Source organism: Ranitomeya variabilis, chromosome 1 (genome assembly GCF_051348905.1).
Source record: "Ranitomeya variabilis isolate aRanVar5 chromosome 1, aRanVar5.hap1, whole genome shotgun sequence".
Classification (NCBI taxonomy): Eukaryota; Metazoa; Chordata; class Amphibia; order Anura; family Dendrobatidae; genus Ranitomeya; species Ranitomeya variabilis.
Window position 1 is genome coordinate 1,147,089,451 of NC_135232.1, and position 26,567 is coordinate 1,147,116,017.

The 26,567-nt window shown below is 51.7% G+C and overlaps 1 protein-coding gene across 1 annotated transcript; it reads right to left on the bottom strand.

Moving 5' to 3' along the window:
* Nucleotides 1–18,302: 18,302 nt before the first annotated feature.
* Nucleotides 18,303–25,105, bottom strand: SPR (sepiapterin reductase). Its single transcript, XM_077280334.1, has 3 exons — nucleotides 24,760–25,105; nucleotides 22,083–22,373; nucleotides 18,303–19,988 (listed from the first exon to the last, which is right to left on the bottom strand). Exons 1-3 carry the CDS (start codon nucleotides 25,052–25,054, stop codon nucleotides 19,798–19,800), a joined length of 777 nt encoding a protein of 258 aa, XP_077136449.1. The 5' UTR covers nucleotides 25,055–25,105; the 3' UTR covers nucleotides 18,303–19,797.
* Nucleotides 25,106–26,567: the final 1,462 nt, after the last annotated feature.

The window sequence follows — 26,567 nt, forward strand, 5'->3', positions numbered from 1 at the left end:
TGCCCCTCCACCATTCAGCCTGTGCAACAATGATGGCAGAAGATCCCACCTGCTTTGGCGCCTCGAAAGGGGCCAGGTGATTATGTGGGCCATCATTATTTGCTTGGGGGCTATGGGGGATCATAATGTGTGAGGACCATCATAATGTGTTGGGGGAGCTGTGGGGGTCCTCATTCTACGTGTGGATTATACTGTGTGGGGGGGGCTGTGGTGATCATCATTCTGTGTTGGGTGGATGTGGGGGGTCATACTGTGTGTGGGGGGCTGTGGTGATCATCATTCTGTGTTGGGTGGACGTGGGGGGTCATACTGTGTGTGGGGGCTGTGGTGATCATCATTCTGTGTTGGGTGGACGTGGGGGGGTCATTCTGTGTGTGGGGGCTGTGGTGATCATCATTCTGTGTTGGGTGGATGTGGGGGGTCATACTGTGTGTGGGGGGCTGTGGTGATCATCATTCTGTGTTGGGTGGATGTGGGGGGTCATACTGTGTGTGGGGGGCTGTGGTGATCATCATTCTGTGTTGGGTGGACGTGGGGGGGTCATTCTGTGTGTGGGGGCTGTGGTGATCATCATTCTGTGTTGGGTGGATGTGGGGGGTCATACTGTGTGTGGGGGGCTGTGGTGATCATCATTCTGTGTTGGGTGGATGTGGGGGGTCATACTGTGTGTGGGGGGCTGTGGTGATCATCATTCTGTGTTGGGTGGATGTGGGGGGTCATACTGTGTGTGGTAGGCTGTGGTGATCATCATTCTGTGTTGGGTGGATGTGGGCGGTCATACTGTGTGTGGGGGGCTGTGGTGATCATCATTCTGTGTTGGGTGGATGTGGGGGGTCATACTGTGTGTGGTAGGCTGTGGTGATCATCATTCTGTGTTGGGTGGATGTGGGGGGGTCATACTGTGTGGGGGCTGGGGGCCATTTTACTGTATGAAGAGCATCATTTTGTGTGTGGGCTGGGGGCCATTATACTGTATGAAGAGCATCATTTTGTGTGTGTGGGCTGGGGGCCATTATACTGTATGAAGAGCATCATTTTGTGTGTGTGGGCTGGGGGCCATTATACTGTATGAAGAGCATCATTTTGTGTGTGTAGGCCTGGCTGGGGGCTATTATACTGTGTGGACTACCAAGGAAAATCCCAGTATGTAGCCAGTGCTCCCGTATAGAGATTCTCATAGATGTTATATATAAATATCTGCTTTATTGAGGTAATAAGAAATTACAGGACAACACGTTTCGACTCCTACACCCTGGAGTCTTCATCAGGTCATTAAAAAAAAAAAAAGTTTATTTTTTAAAGACCTGATGAAGACTCCAGGGTGTAGGACTCGAAACGTGTTGTCCTGTAATTTTTTATTACTTCAATAAAGCAGATATTTATATAACATCTATGAGAATCTCTATACGGGAGCGCCGGCTACGTACTGGGACTTTCCTTGCCATCTACAGTTTTACCACGGATATCTGAGGGCCTTTTCCGTGTGCCCAGTCGGCCGAGCTGCAGACCGTTCACCTTGGATTCCTGTCGGATCCCCTTTCAATGCTTCATTTTCGCCTTTGACTAGGTGAGTGCAATTATATTGTCGTGCAATTTACACCTAGTTTCTACTGCACTTAGATCGTGCGCGGCGTTGTTCCCTTTTTCCCCTATCCTCGGGGGTTGTTTGGATTCACTGTGTGGACTACATCAGCTTTTGTGTGTGGGCTGGGGCACCATCCTACTGTATGGGGAGCATCATTTTGTATTTGGGGGCTGGGGGGCCATCATACTGTGTGCTTCAATAATAATTGATAATATTAATATTAAATAAAAGTTCATAAAAATGAATTGCCCACCCCTGCTATGATCCCACTCCCCTGGTGACTCTGCACATGGCTCTCTATTGCACAGAGTTATGGCTTATTTCCTTTTTTCCATTATTTTTATGCAGAATTATTAGCAGTCTGTACTTGTGTACGGCACCGTTCTTCTTTACTGACCCTACAATAGGGTTAGTGTCTTCACACTTCTCTCTGATGTGCAGCACATGTACACGGCTCCATTGGTGATCAGGCCGGACATATCAGTTGTATCCCAGTCACAACATGTGCAGTTGTAGGCTACTTTCACACTGGCGTTAACTGCATTACGTCGCAATGCGTCGTTTTGACGAAAAAACGCATCCTGCAAAAGTGCTTGCAGGATGCGTTTTTTTCTGCATTGACTAACATTAGCGACGCATTTGCGACGCAATGCCACACGTCGCACCCGTCGTGCGACGGTTGCGCCATGCTGTGGCAGACCGTCGGGAGCAAAAAACATTACATGTAACGTTTTTTGCTCCCGACGGTCCGCTTTTTCCGACCGCGCATGCGCGGCCGGAACTCCGCCCCCACCTCCCCGCACCTCACAATGGGGCAGCGGATGCGCTGGAAAAATGCATCCGCTGCCCCCGTTGTGTGGCGGAGACAACGCTAGCGTCGGGAACCTCGGCCCGACGCTAGTGTGAAAGTAGCCTTAAAGTTTCATAGAACATTTGTTTATCCCAATTTTCTAAATTAATTTTTCTAAATGCCTGGTGGTGGCGGCATCCTTATGTGGTGTCGAGGGGGGGGTAATCGCACATGAGCTACTGCAAAACGGTCATTGCTGAAGAAGAGGGTCTCTACTCATTGCTGAAGAGGGTCTCCTCTACTCATTGCTGAAGAGGGTCTCCTCTACTCATTGCTGAAGAAGAGGGTCTCCTCTACTCATTGCTGAAGAGGAGGGTCTCCTCTACTCATTGCTGAAGAGGAGGGTCTCCTCTACTCATTGCTGAAGAGGAGGGTCTCCTCTACTCATTGCTGAAGAAGAGGGTCTCCTCTACTCATTGCTGAAGAGGAGGGTCTCCTCTACTCATTGCTGAAGAGGAGGGTCTCCTCTACTCATTGCTGAAGAGGAGGGTCTCCTCTACTCATTGCTGAAGAGGAGGGTCTCCTCTACTCATTGCTGAAGAAGAGGGTCTCCTCTACTCATTGCTAAAATGAGGGTCTCCTCTACTCATTGCTGAAGAAGAGGAACTCCTCTACTCATTGCTGAAGAAGAGGGTCTGCTCTACTCATTGCTGAAGAGGGTCTGCTCTACTCATTGCTGAAGAGGGTCTGCTCTACTCATTGCTGAAGAGGGTCTGCTCTACTCATTGCTGAAGAGGGTCTGCTCTACTCATTGCTGAAGAGGAGGGTCTCCTCTACTCATTGCTGAAGAAGAGGGTCTGCTCTACTCATTGCTGAAGAGGGTCTGCTCTACTCATTGCTGAAGAGGGTCTGCTCTACTCATTGCTGAAGAGGGTCTGCTCTACTCATTGCTGAAGAGGGTCTGCTCTACTCATTGCTGAAGAGGGTCTGCTCTACTCATTGCTGAAGACGAGGATCTCCTCTACTCATTGCTGAAGAAGAGGGTCTGCTCTACTCATTGCTGAAGAGGGTCTGCTCTACTCATTGCTGAAGAGGGTCTGCTCTACTCACTGCTGAAGAAGAGGGTCTGCTCTTATTGCTGAAGACAAAGGTATCCTCTACTAAAGGCTGAAGACGAGGGTCTCCTCTACTCACTGCTGAAGACGAGGGTCTCCTTTACTCACTGTTGAAGACGAGGGTCTCCTCTACTCACTGCTGAAGACGAGGGTCTCCTTTACTCACTGTTGAAGACGAGGGTCTCCTTTACTCACTGCTAAAGACGAGGGTCTCCTTTACTCACTGTTGAAGACGAGGGTCTCCTCTACTCACTGCTGAAGACGAGGGTCTCCTCTACTCACTGTTGAAGACGAGGGTCTCCTTTACTCACTGCTGAAGACGAGGGTCTCCTCTACTCATTCCTGAAGACGAGGGTATCCTCTACTCACTGCTGAAGACGAGGGTCTCCTCTACTGTCCTGTCCGATGTAGGATAGAAGGGATAATGGAGGCTGGACTGGGGTTGTCACAATATGGTCGGGTCTACACATTATGTGCTGCACATTAGAAACTCTCAGAGAAAAACATTTTGTGCAACTACTATATTTTAGCTCTGATTTAGCAGCGAATAATAAGACCAGTTGTAGGAGAGTCGTGTTCCATGCCTTTAAGTCTACGACACGTGCAACCACTGAGAGAAAATTCCCTAATTTGGGAACATTTGCCGCTCTGACAGGCCACAAGTTGACGGAGTGAGAAATAATGGCCTCCGATGTTGCAATATGTCGCCCCAGCTGTATAGTCTCTGGCCGGTAAAGTCGGCTAATCGTTGCCCCACCCGTCAAGTAAACATTAAAAAAATAAAGGAGTAACCAAGACGGGACGAGCGCCCCGGACTGAAATCTGCACGAAAGCACAGAACATCAGCAATTACCATGTCACCCAGAGACAAATCACCCAAATCCTCATTCTCCAGAGTGTATAGACACTCATCACGGAGCCCATAACAGATCGGTGGAGTAAAGCCGTGATGAGATGATGGCAGTTGTATGGAGAGTAATCCCGCAGGTGGAAATGGCAGGAAATTAGCCAGTGAATCACTTCCTATTAATCTCTGGGGGGATCAGATCAATCATCCTGACGTCTGATGTTTTGTGCAGGTAATTGGGTCTATTACTCTCGATCAGTAGCTCATCCGGACGGCGGAATTTGGGGAAGCGGGGGCGGAGGAGACGACTCCCGGCAGGTCGCCTTGTAGAGCTCATACAAGCAGGTCCTGAGGGCAGGAGTCGGCCAGACACAAAGGGTTAAATAGCAAGGATTAGGATTTTAAGGATGGATTGGATAGGAACGATGAGACGAGAAAATACGGATGCGAGTGTCGCCTTCCACAAGCATAATAAATCGCGTTTTCCTGCAGCCTCCACTAGGGGCGCTCACTGCATCGTCTACATAAGGCTTGTTCCCATTCACAGGCAGCAAGCAGAGATCCTGAGAATGGTGAAGAGCCGTCTGCAGCTGGTGAAGCTTCATCTATCTGCAACATACAATGGTGATCTGAGACGTCACCCACATTTGTGCACAACATAAAAATGTGAGAACAAAACGTTTATGTGAACTTCATCCTGTCCAGCAGAGATGAGCTGCAACTAAAAGCAGTCCTGAAGACACAAAGCCCATGCCGGCGCCATCCCCTTCCTCAGATAAGGGTGTTTCAGTCATGGGGGAAGCACCGATGCAGATTCAGTCCCCGCTCTGAGAATACGATGTGATGGCTGTAACTGCACCCCGGCCCTGACTAACAGCAGCATCATTGCGGCCGGCTATCAGTCAGGGCTAACCACACCCCTAACTGACAGCAGCATCATTGCGGCCGGATATCATGCAGGGGGCTGACCACACCCCTGACTGACAGCAGCATCATTGCGGCCGGATATCATGCAGGGCTGACCACACCCCTGACTGACAGCAGCATCATTGCGGCCAGATATCAGTCAGGGCTGACCACACCCCTGACTGACAGCAGCATCATTGCGGCCAGATATCAGTCAGGGCTGACCACACCCCTGACTGACAACAGCATCATTGTGGCTGGCTATCAGTCAGGGCTGACCACACCCCTGACTGACAGCAGCATCATTGCGGCCAGATATCAGTCAGGGCTGACCACACCCCTGACTGACAACAGCATCATTGTGGCCGGCTATCAGTCAGGGCTGACCACACCCCTAACTGACAGCAGCATCATTCTGGCCGGATATCAGTCAGGGCTGACCACACCCCTGACTGACAGCATCATTGTGGCCGGCTATCAGTCAGGGCTAACCACACCCCAGACTGACAGCAGCATCATTGCGGCTGGATATCTTGCAGGGCTGACCACACCCCTGACTAACAGCAGCATCATTGCGGCCAGATATCAGTCAGAGCTGACCACATCCCTAAGAGCAGCATCATTGCGGCCGGATATCAGTCTGGGCTGACCACACCCCTGACTGACAGCAGCATCATTGTGGCCAGATATCAGTCAGGGCTGACCACACCCCTGACTGACAGCAGCATCATTGTGGCCGGCTATCAGTCAGGGATGACCACACCCGACTGACAGCAGCATCATTGCGGCCGGATATCAGTCAGGGCTAACCACACCCCAGACTGACAGCAGCATCATTGTGGCCGGCTATCAGTCAGGGCTGACCACACCCCTGACTGACAGCAGCATCATTGTGGCCAGCTATCAGTCAGGGCTGACCACACCCCTGACTGACAGCAGCATCATTGTGGCCGGCTATCAGTCAGGGCTGACCACACCCCTGACTGACAGCAGCATCATTGTGGCCGGCTATCAGTCAGGGCTGACCACACCCCTGACTGACAGCAGTATGTTTGCGGCCGGATATCAGTCAGGGCTGACCACACCCCTGACTGACAGCAGCATCATTGTGGCCAGCTATCAGTCAGGGCTGACCACACCCCTGACTGACAGCAGCATCATTGTGGCCGGCTATCAGTCAGGGCTGACCACACCCCTGACTGACAGCAGTATGTTTGCGGCCGGATATCAGTCAGGGCTGACCACACCCCTGACTAACAGCAGCATCATTGTGGCCGGCTATTACTGAGGTCCGGCTGTCGGTCAGGGCCGGCTGGTGAGAATTGTGCTAACGTCACTGAGAAGCAGAACGGCGATGGATCCCGAGAAGGAGGCGGTAGGTGAGTATATTAACCCCTTCACTCTCCACACTGTTTTCACCTTCCTGACCAGGCCACATTTTTCAATTCTGACCACTGTCACTTTATTAGGTCATAACTCTGGAGCTTCAACAAATCGCAGTGAATCTGAGAGTTTTTTTGTGACATATTGTACGTCATGATAGTGGTAACATTTGTTCAATATAACTTGTGTTTATTTGTGAAAAATATACTGGAAATTTGGACACAAATTTTTGCCATTTTCAAACTTTTATCATCAGCATCATGTTATTTTGTTAGGAAGTTGGAAGGGTTAAAAGTTGAACAACAACCGTGTTCTGTCTTCATACACGTTGATACGGTGTGTGATCCGACATACGGCATAAACCACTTCTGTCTCCCAAATAAGCGGACTGTTCTCTGTAGTCTAACTTGTTTATTGGTAAACATGAGTGCGGTAAAACTATAAGAATAAAAACGATATGGGTAAGTATTGGGCAAATAATAACACGACTGTAACTTACAGGAAAAGCATACAGGATGATGCAACTTCTACATACAACTACATACAACAGGTGACTGATAATAACATTTCCTGTGTACTGGCTGCTATACAGTTAATCACACTCTGTACAACACTACATTGCAAGAACAGGGATAATGATCTTACCGGATAAACTTTACCAGGATGGTAAGTAAGGTAGTTCCAACACAGCAGATTAACACGTGTGTCCAGGGAAATACACAGAGAGAAAATGGGGGATTCCCTATCCCATGATACCTTGGTGCAACCCAGAAAGCAACACTCTGATTATTACTGAAAAACACAGGTAATAAATTTAACCACCACTGGGTGGTGCTATAACACAGCAAACCAAAACACTAATAGTACTAAAACTTTAATGCATGATATGAACACCTGTCCTTCATTAGAAAGGGCAGAACAAACAGGGATGAGTGAACCTGCACTGTAAAGTTTGGGGATCGCACCAAACCACTAGCACACAAAGTACATCTAGTGTATAAGTACATCTAGTATATCAATAAATAATAATAATAGTACCGAACTCTGAACATGGACTGGAGAGGCAGCCGGGGGCCCTCCTCTATACACGGCAGGGAGGCAGCCGGGGCCCTCCTCTATACACGGCGGGGAGGCAGCCGGGGCCCTCCTCTATACACGGCGGGGAGGCAGCCGGGACCCTCCTCTATACACGGCGGGGAGGCAGCCTGGACCCTACTCTATACACGGTGGGGAGGCAGCCGGGGCCCTACTCTATACACGGCGGGGAGGCAGCCGGGGCCCTCCTCTATACACGGCGGGGAGGCAGCCGGGGCCCTCCTCTATACACGGCGGGGAGGCAGCCGGGGCCCTCCTCTATACACGGCGGGGAGGCAGCCTGGACCCTACTCTATACACGGCGGGGAGGCAGCCGGGACCCTACTCTATACACGGCGGGGAGGCAGCCGGGGCCCTCCTCTATACACGGCGGGGAGGCAGCCGAGCACTCCTCTATACACGGTGGGAAGCAGCCGGGGCCCTCCTCTATACTCGGCGGGGAGGCAGCCGGGGCCCTCCTCTATACACGGCGGGGAGGCAGCCGAGCACTCCTCTATACACGGCGGGGAGGCAGCCAGGGCCCTCCTCTATACACGGCGGGGAGGCAGCAGGGGCCCTCCTCTATACGCGGCGGGGAGGCAGCCGGGGCCCTCCTCTATACACGGCGGGGAGGCAGCCGGGACCCTACTCTATACACGGCGGGGAGGCAGCTGGGACCCTACTCTATACACAGCAGGGAGGCAGCCGTGGCCCTCCTCTATACACGGCAGGAGGCAGCCGGGACCCTCCTCTATACACGGCGGGGAGGCAGCCGAGCCCTCCTCTATACACGGCGGGGAGGCAGCCGGGGGCCCTCCTCTATACACGGCGGGGAGGCAGCCGGGGGCCCTCCTCTATACACGGCGGGGAGGCAGCCGGGGGCCCTCTATACACGGCGGGGAGGCAGCCGGGGCCCTCCTCTATACACGGCGGGAGGCAGCCGGGGCCCTCTATACACGGCGGGAGGCAGCCGGGGCCCTCCTCTATACACAGCGGGGAGGCAGCCGGTGCCCTCCTCTATACACTGTAAGGAGGCAGCCGGGACCCTCCTCTATACACGGTGGGGAGGCAGCCGGGGCCCTCCTCTATACACGGCGGGGAGGCAGCCGGGACCCTCTATACACGGCGGGGAGGTAGCCGAGCCCTCCTCTATACACGGCGGGGAGGCAGCAGGGACCCTCCTCTATACACAGCGGGGAGGCAGCCGGGACCCTCCTCTATACACGGTGGGGAGGCAGCCGGGGCCCTCCTCTATACACGGCGGGGAGGCAGCCGGGACCCTCCTCTATACACGGCGGGGAGGTAGCCGAGCCCTCCTCTATGCATGGCGGGGAGGCAGCAGGGGCCCTCCTCTATACACGGCAGGGAAGCAGCCAGGGCCCTCCTCTATACACGGCGGGGAGGTAGCAGGGGCCCTCCTCTATACACGGCAGGGAAGCAGCCAGGGCCCTCCTCTATACAGGGCGGGGAGGCAGCAGGGGCCCTCCTCTATACACGGCAGGGAAGCAGCCAGAGCCCTCCTCTATACACGGCGGGGAGGCAGCAGGGGCCCTCCTCTATACACGGTGGGGAGGCAGCAGGGACCCTCCTCTATACACGGCAGGGAGGCAGCCGAGCACTCTATACACGGCGGGGAGGCAGCTGGGACCCTCCTCTATACACGGCGGAGAGGCAGCCGGGGCCCTACTCTACAGTCATGGACAAAAATTTTGAGAATGAGATAAATATTAATTTTTCCAAAGTCTACTGCTTCATTTTTTCTAATGGCAATTTGCATATACTCCTGAATGTCAGAGTGATCAGCTTAACAGCAATTACTGTACTTGCAAAGTCAATATTTGCCCAGAAAATGAACTTTAACCCCCAAAACACATTTCAACATCATTGCAGTCCTGCCCTAAAAGGAGCAGCTAACATCGTTTTAGTGCTTGATCCAGTAACACAGGTGTGGGTGTTGATGAGGACAGGGCTGGCGATCAATCAGTCATGATTAAGTAAGAATGACATCACTGGACACTTTAAAAGGAGGCTGGTGCTTGGTATCATTGTTTCTCTTCAGTTAACCATGGTTATCTCTAAAGAAACACGTGCAGCCATCATTGCACTGCACAAAAATGGCCTAACAGGGAAGAGTATCGCAGCTACAAAGATTGCACCTCAGTCAACAATCTATCGCATCATCAAGAACTTCAAGGAGAGAGCTTCCATTGTTGTCAAAAAGGCTCCAGGGCGCCCAAGAAAGACCAGCACGCGCCAGGACCGTATCTTAGAACTGTTTCAGCTGCGGGATCGGACTACCAGCAGTGCCGAGCTTGCTCAGGAATGGCAGCAGGCTGGTGTGAGTGCTTCTGCACGCACTGTGAGGCGGAGACTCTTTGAGCAAGGCCTGGTTTCAAGGAGGGCAGCAAAGAAGCCACTTCTCTCCAGAAAAAACATCAGGGACCGACTGATATTCTGCAAAAGGTACAGGGAGTGGACTGCTGAGGACTGGGGCAAAGTCATTTTCTCTGATGAATTCCCTTTTCGATTGTTTGGGACATCTGGAAAACAGCTTATTCGGAGAAGAAGAGGTGAGCGCTACCACCAGTCTTGTCTCATGCCAACTGTAAAGCATCCTGAAACCATTCATGTGTGGGGTGGCTTCTCAGCCAAGGGAATCAGCTCACTCACAGTCTTGCCTAAAAACACAGCCATGAATAAAGAATGGTACCAGAATGTCCTCCAAGAGCAACTTCTCCCAACCGTCCAAGAGCAGTTTGGCGCCCAACAATGCCTTTTCCAGCATGATGGAGCACCTTGCCATAAAGCAAAGGTGATAACTAAATGGCTCATGGAACAAAACATAGAGATTTTGGGTCCATGGCCTGGAAACTCCCCAGATCTTAATCCCATTGAGAACTTGTGGTCAATCATCAAGAGACGGGTGGACAAACAAAAACCAACAAATTCTGGCAAAATGCAAGCATTGATTATGCAAGAATGGACGGCTATCAGTCAGGATTTGGTCCAGAAGTTGATTGAGAGCATGCCAGGGAGAATTGCAGAGGTCTTGAAGAAGAAGGGTCAACACTGCAAATATTGACTTGCTGCATTAACTCATTCTAACTGTCAATATAACCTATTGGTACTCATAATATGATTGCAATTATAGTTCTGTATGTGATATAAACATCAGACAAACACTAATAAAAACCAGAGGGCAGCAGATCATGGGAAAATATAATTTTGGTGTCATTCTCAAAACTTTTGGCCATGACTGTATATACGGCGGGGAGGCAGCCAGGACCCTCTTCTATACACGGCAGGGAGGCAGTAAAGCAGCACATCTATCTAATCTTCTGGATGCTTAAAGGGAACCTGTCACCCCGTTTTTTGAAGATGAGCTAAAAAAATATAGTTCTTACCGATAACGGTATTTCTCTGAGCCCATGACGGCACCACGGAGAGAGGGGATCCGCCCACCAAGGACAGGAAACCTACAGATAAAAAGGCGGTACCACTCTCCTGCATCAGTTGTTTTACATAGAGAACGATGGGAGACTACTAAAACATTTGTTAATTTTAACTGTTTAGCATAACGAGATACCGCGTGACTTAAAAACTATGAATAGACTATGGCACTATTTTAATGTGAGCACCCACAAGTGAAGCGAGGGAATGTACGGGTGCCGTCATGGGCTCAGAGAAATACCGTTATCGGTAAGAACTATATTTTTCTCTGATCGCCCATGACGGCACCACGGAGAGAATTGCATAGATAGTACATTCAGGGAGGGACCACCGCTTCCAGAACCCTTTTACCGAAGGTAAGGTCTGAAGAGGGGATTAGGTCCAATCTATAGTGCCTATAGAATGTGGATGGTGAGGACCAGGTAGCAGCTCTACATATCTGGTCGATGGAAACTCCGGCCTTCTCCGCCCAGGAAGATGCCACTGCCCTTGTTGAGTGAGCCTTAACCTCCCCGGGAACGGACATCCCACTTGCCGAGTATGAAAGACTGATGGCGTCCGTGATCCATCTTGCTATGGTGGCTTTAGATGCTTTTTTCCCCTTTCGGGGACCCTGAAAACACACAAACAGAGAGGGATCCTCCCTACTCTCTCTAGTGACTTCTAGGTAACGTAAGAGACATCTTCTTACATCTAGTGTATGTAATGTTTGTTCCTTCTTGTTCATAGGGTTCGGACAGAAGGAGGGGAGAGATATCTCTTGAGACCTGTGAATTTTGAAGCCACTTTCGGGAGATATGCTGGGTCAGTTTTTAAAATGACCCTATCCTCTAGAAATTGTGTGTAAGGAGGGTTAGCTGAGAGAGCCTGTAAGTCGCTGACCCTTCGGGCAGAAGTGAGGGCGACTAACAGAGCGGTTTTGAGAGATAGGTTTTTTATTGAAGTTTCATGTAATGGTTCAAATGGTGGGCTAGTCAAGGCTTTAAAGGACCAAGTTTAAGTCCCATTGAGGAACGACTTTTACCGGAAGAGGCCTTGATCTTCCTGCTGCTCTGATGAACCTAGAGACCCACCTGTTTGAAGCTAAGTCAAAATTGAATAGGGCTCCCAATGCCGCCACGTGAACTTTCAGGGTACTAGTGGCTAACCCCATCTCCAACCCGTTTTGTAGGAACTCTAATATAGAATTAAGGGGAATTTCTTTCCCTATATTTGCACCTGATGAAGACAGAAACTTTTTCCATATCTTGCCGTACTGTTTCGTTGTAACCGGCTTCCTACTTTGTAATAAAGTTGAAATTAGTCCCTGGGAGAACCCCGTTTTCTAATAATTTCCTTTCAAGAGCCAAGCTGTCAAGTGCAAGTTCCTGACCTGCGGATGACAGACTGGGCCCTGTGACAATAGATCCTGGAGGTCTGGCAATACCCAAGGGTCGGATATTGACATCTTCCTCATCCATGAGAACCAAGGTCTCTTCGGCCAGAACGGGGCAATTAAGATGACCAGTGCCCCGTCCTCCCGAATCTTCCTCAGCACTGCTGGAATCAGAATAAGAGGAGGAAAGGCGTAGACCAGATGGTGACCCCAAGACATCAGGAAAGCGTCCACAACTACTGGGTTCCCCAGAGGAGATAGGGAGCAAAAGGAGGCTACTTTTTTGTTTAGATGGCTCGCAAAGAGATCTATTTTGGGAACCCCCCATTTTTCTGTGATCTGGGTAAATATTGCCTGATTTAGTTCCCATTCCCCCTGTTTTAGGCTGGACCGACTGAGGAAGTCTGCTTTGTAATTGTCTACTCCCTTTATGTGCAGGCTTGTTAGGGATAGGAGGTTGCTCTCGGCTATTTGTAGGATTGAGTTGGTCACTTCCATTAGATTCTTGGAACGGGTGCCCCCCTGGTGATTTAGGTAAGATACTACCACCCGGTTGTCCGACATCACTCTTACGTGATGAGAGTGAAGGACCCCCAAGAATTCCTGAAGGGCAAATTTGACCGCAAGAAGTTCCTTCATGTTGGAGGATTTGTTTGCTAGAGACGGAGACCAGATACCCTGGGCTACCAGATCGCCCAGATGAGCCCCCCACTCTGAGGGGCTTGCATCCGTAGTCAGGACCTTTGAGATCTGAATTACCCATGGGACCCCCTGGGAAAGATTTTCCTGCGATTTCCACCATGTCAGAGAGTGATTGGTACGAGGAGATAGAGTTAACCGCCCGTCTAAATGCCCTCCTAGATGGGTTTGTTCTGATATCATCTGCCATTGGAGATCTCTTGAATGTAATTGGGCCCACTGGACCGCGGGGATGCAAGAGGTCATGGAGCCTAGGAGGGACATACCCTGACGGAGTGTTATGGAAGGGAGAGATTGAACTCTTGATACTAAACTTTTTAGTTTCTGTATTTTGTTCTCCGGGAGCCGACGTTCCATTTTTTTGGAGTCTAGAGTGAGACCTAGGTACTCCTGGACCTGAGAAGGCATTAGTCTGGATTTTTCTATGTTTATTAGCCAACCCAGTTCCTTTAGGGAATGAATCACTGTTGCCAGTTGATTCTCGCAATGCTGCGGGGAGGAGCCTATCACCAAGAAATCGTCCAGATATGGTACAATCAAGGTATTTTCTTCCCTGAGGTGAGTTATTACATCTGCGATCAGTTTTGTGAAAATCCTCGGGGCTATGGCTAGACCAAAAGGCAGAGCTGAGAACTGGAAGTGACTTAGGACTCCTCTGATGTGAACCGCCATCCTGAGGAATCTTTGTGTATTGGGACGTGATAATATGCGTCCTTTAGGTCTAGGACCACCATAAAGCATTGAGGAAACAGCATTTTGATAGATGATTTTATCGTTTCCATCTTGAATGCCTGAACCTCTAGGTAATCGTTTAGGTTTTTCAGATTTATAATGGTCCTGAAGGAACCGTCTGGTTATTTCCTTAGAAATAGAGGGGAATAGTACCCTTGTCCTCTTTCTTGAGGGGGAACCTCCAGGAGTACTCTTTTTTACTAACCCGATGACCTCTTTTTCTAGTGCCAGCTGCTCTTCTGCCGAAGATCTTGTAGATGTCATCGTAAAAGAGGGACGAGGGCATCTTTTGAATGTTAATCTCAGTCCCGATTCTATGATGTTCAGTATCCATTGACTGGAGGTAATCCTTTCCCAGGCTGGGAGAAAGAGAGATAATTTCCCTCCCACCTGGGGCGAACCTTCATTGTGAAGGTTTCTTGTTATCGTTGGGGTTTTTATTGAAGATAAACCCCTTATTTTTGTTCCTCTTATCCTCCCATTTTCCTTGGCCTCTCCCCGGGTTTTTGCGGAAAAACCTCTTGTTCCGAAAGGGCTTCCGGTAAGAGGGGAGACCCAGAGAAGGAAAGGACTTTTTCTTGTCCCCTGCTTTTTCCAAAATGTCGTCTAAGGTAGAACCGAACAAAATTCTCCTTCGCAGGGGATAGTACAGTTTTGTTTTAGTTTGGAGGTCGCCTGGCCAGTTTTTAAGCCAGAGGGCGCGCCTGGCCGCGTTAGCAAACACGGCTGACCTGGCGGCTAATCTGATTGAGTCGGCCGAGGCATCAGCCAGGAAAGCCACAGCCCCCCTCATCACTGGTAAGGTATTCAGTATCGAGTCTCGGGAAGTCTTCCCCTTTAATTGACCCTCTAGCTGATTCAGCCAAATCATTAGGGAGCGAGATGTACATGCAGCTGCTACTGCGGGTTTTAGGCCTCCTCCCGCTGCCTCCCAAGAGCCTTTGAGGAAGGCGTCCGCCTTCTTGTCCATAGGGTCTTTTAGAACCCCCATGTCTTCGAACTGGAGAGCGAATTTTTTTGATGCTTTAGCTATTGCTACATCTAATTTGGGGGCTTTCTCCCAAAAGGAGCAGGATTCATCCTCGAAGGGGTATTTCCTTTTTGGAGTTAAAAGAGATTTTTTCATGGGTTTTTTCCATTCTTTTTTTAATTAAAGCTGCGATTGCGTCATTAAGCGGAAAAGCTCTTCTCTTTTTTTGTTCTAGGCCCCCAAACATGATGTCTTGTACCGATTTTTTGGGGTGGGAGTCTACTAACCCCATAGTACTTCTCACTGCCTTTATGAGGCCATCGGTGTCCTCTAGTGGGAAACAGTTGTGCCCCCCCGAGGAAGAAGTGGATGATGCAGATGAGGAGGAGGAGTCGGAGGATACTGAACTCGCACTATCGCTGTCAGATTTTGAGACCGGAGACCTGTCTCTGGTCCTTCTCCGTTTTTTTCCCCTTTTTAGGGATTTAAAGGCGTCTTCCACTTGCTCCTTAATCAGGTTTTTTAGATCGGTTGCGAACCCAGGCAGGCTTTCAGATACTGTCTGCTGTATGCAGGTATTACATAGCCTCTTCTCCCAGGCAGGTGGAAGATCTTCTCTACAGATGGCACAGATTTTATGCTTTGTTTTACCTACGCTTTTCCTCCCCTAAAAGAGACAAATAATAATCTTACTGTCTCTGACTTTCACGAAGATCAACTTACCATCTCCAGGACCCATAAATACCGGTTGGGGATTCTCCGCCTCTGGCTTTTTCCCCGACGCCGTACTTGACCCCTTACTGTGTTGGGACCTTTGGCGTTCTTTGCTGGTGTCCTGGTCTTTCTGCTGTCGCCTTTTCTGCTGCTGCTGTGGCGATGCTATAGGTGGAGGTGATTCTGGCAAGGGATATGCCGGGTCGCTCATACTGCTGCTGGTCTGCGGCCGTGCCTTGATAGCGCTCTGGCGACTAGTAGCTCTTGAGGCTCCTGCCGGTATATTGCAGAGCCACTGGGAGGATGTAACTTCTCCCATTTAAAGCTTCCCGCCGCTTTGCTGCGCTCGCGCCTGCGCAGTAGCACCCAGCCGACAGCGAGGAGCGCCGAACGCCGGCGCAGTCGAGCTTCTGCGGCGCCTGCGCAGATCGCGGCAACCCCGCCGGCGCCTCGCAAGACCAGCGCAATCCCGGGCATGCGCCGAACTTTCAAGATGGCGCCTGGAGTGCAGATATGGCGCTGCTGACCGGCGCCCCTGGTCGTATGCAGTCCCTTCCGCGCGGCTCTGCACGCCTGATGGCGGTGCAGTGTGCAGACTGACACTTGTTTTTGGGAGCACTGCGCCTCCCGCAACCACAGAGGGACCCCCCTGGATGTTGCCGCTGCTGCATCTTACCTGGGGAGGTGACCGCGAACTCCTTGTCACCTCCCCCGCACACCCTAGAGGCCCACTAGCCCCCAGCGGTGGCGCTTCGGGTCACCACCTCAGCCGAGGCACCCCAGCTGCCTGAGTCGGACTGGTTGGCCCCGGAACTCCAACGTCGATCTGGTAAGTCCGTAGGTCTCCCATCAAGGACAGGAAACCAACTGATGCAGGAGAGTGGTACCGCCTTTTTATCTGTAGGTTTCCTGTCCTTGGTGGGCGGATCCCCTCTCTCCGTGGTGCCGTCGTGGGCGATCAGAGAAATAGTGTTAAATAGGGGCAGAGCTGGGCGTTACATTAGTGTCTGTGTGCCTTTATTACCCACCGATGCTGCCGAAATACCTTTGTAAAGTCGCCGTTTTTTGCTGTCACTCACGCTGGTCTGGTCCTATGGGCGTGGTGACAGCGCTGTTTCTCCCCCAGAATCCTGCTCATCATTACGTTGGTGGTGTAGTGGTGTGCGCATGTCCAAAAGGCGAATCCACTGCCCAGGTGATGAAAAACAGCACGATCTGCGCTATTCAGCCGTTTACCGGTGGGCGCGGCCATCTTTCCTGTGGCCGCGCGTGCGCAGATGGAGCGCTCTGCTGCCCGGGGCTTCAGGAAAATGGCCGCGGGATTCCGCGCGTGCGCAGATGGAGATCGCGGCTGCCATTTTCCTGAAGCGCCGGGCAGCAGAGCGCTCCATCTGCGCACGCGCGGCCACAGGAAAGATGGAACCGCCCACCGGTAAACGGCTGAATAGCGCAGATCGCGCTGTTTTTCATCACCTGGGCAGTGGCTTCGCCTTTCGGACATGCGCACACCACTACGCCACCAACATAATGATGAGCCTGATCTGGGGGAGAAACAGCGCTATCACCACGCCCATAGGACCAGACCAGAGTGAGTGACAGCAGAAAACGGCGACTTTACAAAGGTATTTCGGCAGCATAGGTGGGTAATAAAGGCACACAAAGACACTAATGTAACGCCCAGCTCTGCCCCTATTTAACGCTATTTTTAGCTCATCTTCAAAAAACGGGGTGACAGGTTCCCTTTAATTATTGGCATTGTGCCACAATAAATCAGTAGAAGGAAACCAGAGACATTTATATTATGTAATTGCATCGTTAAACGACCAGCAGGAACACAGGACCCCACTGACATCTGGTCAGTAATGGAGGGTCAATGGTGACACACTGGCAAAGACTGGACTGCACTGATACACAGGAAGTTGTGATGGGGTGTGTGTTACTACCACATATAACCTGAAAGATAACAAAACATTATGTTTTGGGGATGTTTCTCTGCTAAGGGCACAGGACTATTTCACCACATCAATGGGAGAATGGATGGAGCCATGTACCGAAAATGCTTAAGCGTCAACTTCCTTTACTCCACCAGGACATTAAAAATGGGTCGTGGCTGGGTCTTCCAGCAAGATGATGACCAAAAACATACAGCCAAGGCAACAAAGGAGTGGCTCACAGAGAAGCACATTAAGGTTACGCAGTGGCCTAGCCAGTCTCCAGACCTTAATCCCATAGAAAACTTATGGAGGGAGTTGAAGCTTCAAGATGCCAAGCGACAGCCTCAAAATCTTAATGATTTAGAGATGATCTGCAAAGAGGAGTGGAGCAAAATTCCTCCTGACATGTGAACAAACCTCATCAACTACAAAAAACATCTGACTGCTGTGCTTGCCAACAAGGGTTTTGCCACCAAGTGTCACGATAATGTGAATATTTCATGTTTGAGTATCTGCATAGCTGTACTAGACACACGCTGCGGGCTCCGACCCCCCTCTCTAGCTCTTCTGCCTGCTGATATGTGTGTGTGTGTGTGTGAATCCTAAACCTCTCACTTCCTCCTCCCAAAACAATGTTTATGGCTCTTGTAGCTGCAGTAGACAATTCTCTCATCTAGTACCAGCTGAAACCGGTATAGTCCCTCTCAAACGGCAGGGATTTTTTTTCTCTATTATATTGATATATCGCGGCACCGATTTGTGCTAGAAATACACGAGTTTCATATTTCACATGGCCACCGGTAGACCTATCATCCACTCAAAGCGCGAGCAGCTAGGCGAGGTGAGTGCAAAGTGCGAATTTCTCCTCAAGCAATTCATGTAATGGTTCTGTATTTACACTTAAAAGATCGCCCCTGACGTGGGGAACATCATGAGCATGGTGTCGTACTTATGTAAGGTTCACACAGCGAGACATGTGTAAAAGATGGTTTTCATATTGGAAGAGGAGGTTTCAGCTTCTAAGTGACGTCACTACAGGGGCAGTGCCTGGGATTTGGGCTAGAATAACTTGGTAAGATCGGCATTCCAGCAGTGTGTTTTTGCCGGGGGATTCATCCAGGACAGGCTGTGCAATCTGACCGGAGAATAAGTGGGGAAGATCCCCTCCCCCGGCCAGCACACGATGCACCATTGATAGATATGAATGAATTTTCACCGTTAATCCTTTTTTATTTGTAATTGTATATACACATGATTCGTCTCCTTTATAATATCTTTTAATATTTTTATAAATACTGTATCTTTTCCGGAGTAAAATATATAATTTTACTAAGCTTGTCTCTTCTGCTCTTTACAAACTGTGTTTTCTAAGGTGAATTACGCTACTGATTTGGGTTGGCTCAGGACCCGTTAACCTCTGGTGCAATCGGAGCTGGTGGCGGAATACCTTGTCCTGTGCAATCGGGCATCTCTGCAGTGACGGCGGCGTTGACAATTATTGTTCCCGCCTGAGTGGGAGTAGTTATATCGCCCTCGCTGCAGTATACCCAATAGCCAGTACATAGCAGGCAGCCTTTCTGGCGACTAATTATCCTAGGTGCAGTACCCTGTCTGTTCTGAGGGTAAGGGGGCACCAGAGAGCTGCATGTTCCAAGCCAGAACTGGGATATAGATAAATCCCCTTCAGAAGGAACCAGGGGCAACCAAACAACCCCGGTTCAGGACAAATTGGTGTGAGTGGTGGGGACGATAGATATCCTCCCCGGGATCCCTGACATAGTGTTGGCAGCACGGTGTGAACACCAAGCATTAAGTGTTGTTTGCCAGAGGGCTCGAATACTTATTTCTCACTGCAAAATGCAAATAAATTTATATAATTTATACAATGTGATTTTATATTTGATATTCTATCTCTCAATGTTAAAAGTAACCTTCCCTTAAAATTATAGATTGTTCATGTCTTTGTCAGTGGGCAAACTTACAAATTGGCAAGGGATCAAATACTTATTTCCCCCACTGGGGGACCCCTGGCACACGGGCGATGCTTAGGGGATCCCTCTGATAACACAGACAGAGGACGACCCGGCTCACACATCAGCGGAGGCCACGTTTTCCGTTCTGCGCCATTCCCAGGACGTCTCTGCGAGTGCTGGGTGGATTAGAGGGGCACTGGCCCGGCGGTCCTCAGAGGAGGGAGGTCATCATCACATCGGTCAGGAGAGATTACAAGTCATAGAAATCCAAATGTGCCCCTGATTTGTAGGTGTCGCCCTGGATGACGTCCAGCATCTTCCGTGCCGACACCTCAGCGTCTACTAGCGTTCCATCATTCTTCATGTTAATAAATGTCCGCCGCAGCTCCTCATCCGCCGTCAGCGTCCGTGCCTCCTGCTGCATCTCCGTGTCCAGGACCCCTGCAACACAAGACCTGCAGTCAGAAAAGACCCCTGAGGGACGCGGCCGCACAACAATCATTGCTTTTTTTTGGGGGCACACGGCTTTTTCTATGGCAGGGCAGAGACGCCACTGTTGTGGGGGTCCTTACACTTACCTCCCCCAGATGTAGGTGCACGGGTTTTCTTTTAATTCATTTCTACTTTTGCACAAATAAATTATTTAAATAGAGAAACATTTCGACACATTCAGATCCATAATTTTATTTTTCTGCTGACCCGGTGGCTCGAGAACTTACTGTATAGATTTTTGCTCCTATAATACCGCGCGTACCGCTATTCTGCGGTGTATTCTGGCTGCACGTAACATGATAGCCAGGATCGGTGTCACCGGTCACGTGACGGACTATTATAAAGGTAGAGGGAAAGTGCCAAACGGGTGGCGGTGGACATAAAGACTTGCAGCCAGAGGTTTCAGGACAATTTCATGACGTCTCCAGGGCACGTTACTGGTGCCGCTGTGCAACCTGGTGGCCTAAACCTGCCCCCATGGCTGCAGAGTCTCCAGAGTCCATCAGTCGGTGATCACACAGGAGCTGCCAGCAGAGGATCTTGATGATTTGCACTAGTGCATTCAGTGGCAGAACCTTCCTAAGACAACCATTAATAACCTTAGTGACGGGTCGAGGCCGGAGGTGCCGGATTTCTGCACGAGGCTCAGACTCCAGCTTTTTAGAACATTGTGTTTCCCTTTTCCTATCATTTGCAGTGCGGAGCGAAGACCATCGCCGGCTGGAATCACTTGCAGCTTTCCCCGCTCACCGTCCTCACGTCACAGCTGCGCCCCGGATTTTGCCGCGGGCCCTGGGGTCCAGGACTGATTATGAGTAACGGTTCTGGGCTGTAATATCATAATATAATCTGAGCCCTACGGATAAGAAAGTAAATTCACGAGAGCCGGGTCCTGTGCTCAGGGCAGAGGTCCATGGCCACCGGCCAGCAGCGCTGTGGACCTCATCTTCAGACATCCACATCATGGCATTAATCAAGAAACCTCGGTGGATGCCTGCAGGTAAGAGGACCGCAGGGGTCCTGCCTGGAAGCCATGGACCCTCATATTCTAGAGCTGTATTATACACTTCCTTGTAAGTGGAAGGGTTAATGCAGCTTCGGCCCACCCCGGGAACAGCCGGGGTCTGGACTTTGCACAAATGATACGCGCTGGTAAACAGAGGTCACGAGGAGGCTCCACGTCCTCTAGGACGGGCAGAGAGGAGCTATGACTGCCAGGTCCACTGCTGCACCGTACGGAGCTCACATTCACCCAGAGCTGCGCTCCCACTGCAACCTCAAATGCACTCATCACAAGCAGAGGCCAGAGGAGCCTCCTTATGGCCTCCATCTAGCGGTATAACCTGGGGATGCTGCAAGCTCCTTATTAACCCCTAGGAACGCATGTCCGCTTGTATGGGGTACACTCTGGAGTGGCGTAACAGCAGCAATCATGGACCTCCACATTCAAAGGGGTAGTACAGGGGGAAAAATAAGAAACCTTTTCCCGAAGGATGAAAGCTGTAATAAAATAATAAACTCCCCCACTTGGAGCAATATCGGCGGTTTTAGCATTGCGGTTAGAGCCTGACACGACACTTCACACGGAGCACAACACCCATCATTGTTCTTGTGGACATACATTGGTTCAGGCTACGCTGTAATTTTGAGGCTTTGGGCCAAAAATCATGAGAAGGTCACAACCAACACTGAAAACTGCAGATCTCTGTGATCCTCTCAGATAATGACGCAGAAGTTGTACAATAAAAATAGTTTCCCATCTCTGAGATAAGAGAAATGTGTCGGAACGTAACCACCGTAGGAAACGCATGACAAGACAAATTCTTTAAAGATGACCCGTCACTCGCTCAAACCAAACCGGCTCAAAATTCCTTGAGCTCCCGATTCTGCCACAGTGTAAAACAGAAAATAGTGGCAGAATCAGAGGTGAGCTCCGCCAGAGAGCGCCACAATCGGAGAGGAGCTCCGCCAGGGAGAGGCAGAATTGGAGGGGAGCTCTGCCAGGGAGCGCCACAATCGGAGGGGAGAGGTCACATGTTGTACCTGGTGAGTAGTTCAGCACGCGGACGTCCGCCTCTTCCTCGGCCAGGACTCTGAACATCATGTCTCGAGCCGCTTTACCCACACAGTAGAGGGTCCAAGACTTGAACGGCTGGATGGCTGCCAGGGAGGACACGTTGACCACCACTCGCTGCAGCCCAACGCGTCTCGGGAAGGTCTTCAAGAGGGAGGAGGTGAGGCACAGCGCGGAGGACACATTGAAGGACAAGTATCCGTTCACTTCCTCCAAATCCATGAAGTCCATAAACGACTTACTGATGTCTCCCAGGGACCCTGGAGGGAGAAGACCCCAAACAAACCAAGAAATTAGGTGGGGGATGCGCTAGGACCACCGCTGAAGAATGCACATGAACTACTCTGCCCATCATACATCTATCACCCCAAACCAGGAACAGCACCCCAGCGAGGAGCCCTCAGTGCCGCGCCGAAGCCCAGGCCCCAGCGAGGAGACCACAACCCCCCCCCATGGACCTGGGCCAAGGCCCCAGCGAGGAGCACACACTGGTGATTATGCATTTACTACATTTATTTTTTTGTCTACATTTTTTTTTATCATAAACATCCCAACTCATCTGTTCTCAGAAAGTCTTAGTCACTAAGTCCTCCCGTCACAACCTGCGCCACCTCACCTCCCGTCACAACGTGAGCCACGTCACCTCTCAACCTGCGCCACCTCACCTCTCAACCTGCGCCACCTCACCTCCCGTCACAACCTGCGCAACCTCTCCTCCCGTCACAACGTGAGCCACGTCACCTCTCAACCTGCGCCACCTCACCTCCCGTCACAACGTGAGCCACGTCACCTCTCAACCTGCGCCACCTCACCTCCCGTCACAACCTGCGCAACCTCTCCTCCTGTCACAACCTGCGCAACCTCTCCTCCCGTCACAACCTGCGCCACCTCACCTCCCGTCACAACGTGAGCCACGTCACCTCTCAACCTGCGCCACCTCACCTCTCAACCTGCGCCACCTCACCTCCCGTCACAACCTGCGCAACCTCTCCTCCCGTCACAACGTGAGCCACGTCACCTCTCAACCTGCGCCACCTCACCTCCCGTTACAACCTGCGCAACCTCTCCTCCCGTCACAACCTGCGCAACCTCTCCTCCCGTCACAACCTGCGCAACCTCTCCTCCCGTCACAACCTGCGCAACCTCTCCTCCCGTCACAACGTGAGCCACGTCACCTCCCGTCACAACCTGCGCCACCTCACCTCCCGTCACAACCTGCGCCACCTCACCTCCCGTCACAACATGTGCCACCTCTTCTAACCAATATCTCTTCTACCAGACTGTACACGTCCTCTGCCTCTTCCACCTCTGCTCCACAGCTCCTCTACCTGTCACCATTTCAGCCTCTGCTACCTGGACCTCCCCTAGCACTGCTGCCTGTTAGGTGATACCTGTGCTACCAGTCTAGCGCCTTTTAAAATCTGCTCCCTCTCTGGTACTAGCCAAATGGTGCCTTCACTGCCTAGAACCCCCTTCTGCTTCGCCACTTGCAGTATCGGCACCCCTTCGACCCCCGCCTCCCATACCAGAACCCCCTCCTACCTGCTCCCCTATTGGCACCCCCTCCTCCCCGCACCAGAACCCTCTACACCCCCGTTCCCAGCTCCCCTACCCCCTCCCCTAGAACCAGCACCCCAATTACCCCCGCTCCCAGTACCCCTCATTATCGCTGCTCCCAGTACCGGCTCCCCCATTATCCCGCTCCCAGTACCCCATTACCCCGCTCCCAGGACCGGCTCCCCCATTACCCCGCTCCCAGTACCGGCTCCCCCATTATCCCGCTCCCAGTACCGGCTCCCCATTACCCAGCACCGGCTCCCCTATTATTCCTGCTCCCAGTACCGGCTCCCCCATTACCCCCGCTCCCAGTACCGGCTCCCCCATTACCCCCGCTCCCAGTACCGGCTCCCCCATTACCCCCGCTCCCAGTACCGGCTCCCCCTGTACCCCGCACCCAGTACCGGCGCCCCCAGTACCCCGCTCCCCCAGTACCCCGCTCCCAGTACCGGCTCCCATATTATCCCGCACCCAGTACTGGCTCCCCCATTACCCCGCACCCAGTACCGGCTCCCCCAGTACCCCGCTCCCCCAGTACCGGCTCCCCCAGTACCCCGCTCCCAGTACCGGCTCCCCCTGTACCCCGCTCCCAGTACCGACTCTCCCAGTACCGACTCCCCCAGTACCGGCTCCCCCTGTACCCCGCTCCCAGTACCGGCTCCCCCAGTACCCCGCTCCCCCAGTACCCCGCTCCCCCAGTACCGACTCCCCCAGTACCCCGCTCCCCCAGTACCGGCTCCCCCAGTACCCCGCTCCCAGTACCGGCTCCCCCAGTACCGGCTCCCCCAGTACCCCGCTCCCAGTACCGGCTCCCCCAGTACCCCGCTCCCAGTACCGGCTCCCCCAGTACTCCCGCTCCCCCAGTACCGGCTCCCCCAGTACCGGCTCCCCCAGTACCCCCGCTCCCAGTACCCCGCTCCCCCAGTACCGGCTCCCAGTACCGGCTCCCCCAGTACCCCGCTCCCAGTACCGGCTCCCCCAGTACCCCGCTCCCAGTACCGGCTCCCCCAGTACCCCGCTCCCCCAGTACCGGCTCCCAGTACCGGCTCCCCCAGTACCGGCTCCCCCAGTACCCCGCTCCCCCAGTACCGGCGTTGTTGAGGATGATCAGGGTCCCCGGCTCCCCGCTCCTCATCTCCGCGGCCGCGGACACCGTCCTCCTCACCCCGTCCTCTGTGCCCAGATCCGCCGCCGTCCAGTGCACCCCGAGCCCCGGGTAGCGCTCCCGCAGCCTCTCCGCCTCCTCCCGCAGCGTCTCCTCGGAGCGGGACACCAGGAGCAGCGCGGAGCCCGGAGCCGCCCGAGCAGCCACCTGCCGGGACACGGAGAGGCCGAACCCGCGGGAGGCTCCGGACACCACACACACGACCTGCCCCAGAGACATCGCACCGCGCACTGACGGCTCAGAGCCAGCCCGCACTGCATGACGGGAGCGCAGCAGCCAATCAGCGAGCGGCTGTCACTAGTATGCAACAGCAAGAAACTAACAAGCGGCGATCTGATTGGCTCCTGCGCGTAGCCTATGGGAGTGGGGAGGGTCCACTTAAAGGGACAGTACAGAGTATTTTCTTTAAGACCTCTGCTTGCTGGTTGTGAATAGACACCTTCACCACTTATCTGTATTAACCCCTTCACCCCAGCCTGTTTCCATCTTCATGACCAGGCTAATTTTTACAACTGTCACTTTATGGGGTCATAACTCAGCGGATCCCGGTGATTCTGAGATTGTCTTCTCCTGAAGTGACTGAGGGCCTTTGTGACAGAAAATACCCCAAAGTGACCCCATTCTACAAACTGCACCCCCAAGGTGCTCCACGCCACATTCAGGAAGTTTATTAACCCTTCAGGGGCTTCACAGGAATTAAAGGGATATTCCCACCTCCAAGATCCCATCCCAGTATGTAGTAGGTGTAATAATAATATTCATATTAGCAAATTCCTCCGATTAGAAATGCAGTATAGTTCTTCTGATTAGCTATGTCACTAACGCCATGTGCAGCCATGGCAAGAGCTTAGGTATCCATGGTTACCACCACTCCTATAATGACAGACAGTTCTTAGTGTTGGTAACCATGGATACCTAAGCTCATGCAATGCCTGCACATGGAGTTAGTGAGATGGCTAATCAGAAGAACTATACTACATTTCTATTTGGAGGAATTTGCTAATATTATTAGTGTCACACCATCTAACAGGAGAAAATGGCCCCCAAAATTTGTTGTGCAATTTGTCCTGAGTACGCTGATACCTCACATGTGGGGGAAAACTACTGTTTGGGCGCACGGCAGAGCTCGGAAGGGAAGGAGCGCCATTTGACTTCTTGAATGTAAATTTTGCGGAAATAATTAGCGGCCACCATGTCGCGTTTGCAGAGCCCCTGATGTGCCTAAACAGTGGAAACCCCCCACAAGTGACCCCATTTTAGAAACTAGACTTATCTAGATGTGTATTGATTACCTGGAACCCCCAGGTGCTTCACAGAAGTTTATAACGTGGAGCCGTGAAAATACAAAAAAATAAATCATTTTTCTCCTACAAAAATGTACTTTTAGCCCTATTTTTTGTTTTCACAAGGGTAACAGGAGAAAAAGGACCCCAAAATTTGTTGTGCAATTTCTCCTGAGTACATAGATAACTCACATGTGGGGGGAAACTACTATTTGGGTGCACGGCAGGGCTCGGAAGGGAAGAAGTGATGTTTTGGAACGCAGACTTTGATGGAATGCTCTGCGGGCATCATGTGCCATATGCAGAGCCCCTGATGTGCCTAAACAGTGGAAGCCCCCCACAAGTGACCCCATTTTGGAAACTAGACCCCCCAAGGAGCTTATCTAGATGTGTGGTGAGCACTTTGAGCCCCCAGGTGCTTCTCAGAAGTTTATAACATTGATGTACAG

Bases quoted from the DNA above. Each gene is read 5' to 3' on its own strand.
- SPR (XM_077280334.1), bottom strand. From the start codon at position 25,054: ATGTCTCTGGGGCAGGTCGTGTGTGTGGTGTCCGGAGCCTCCCGCGGG. The intron at 22,374-24,759 runs GTACTGGGGGAG...TTCTCCCTCCAG, and splicing joins GATCATCCTCAACAACGCCG to GGTCCCTGGGAGACATCAGT. The intron at 19,989-22,082 runs GTACAACATGTG...CTTGTGTTGCAG, and splicing joins CGTGCTGAACTACTCACCAG to GGGTCCTGGACACGGAGATG.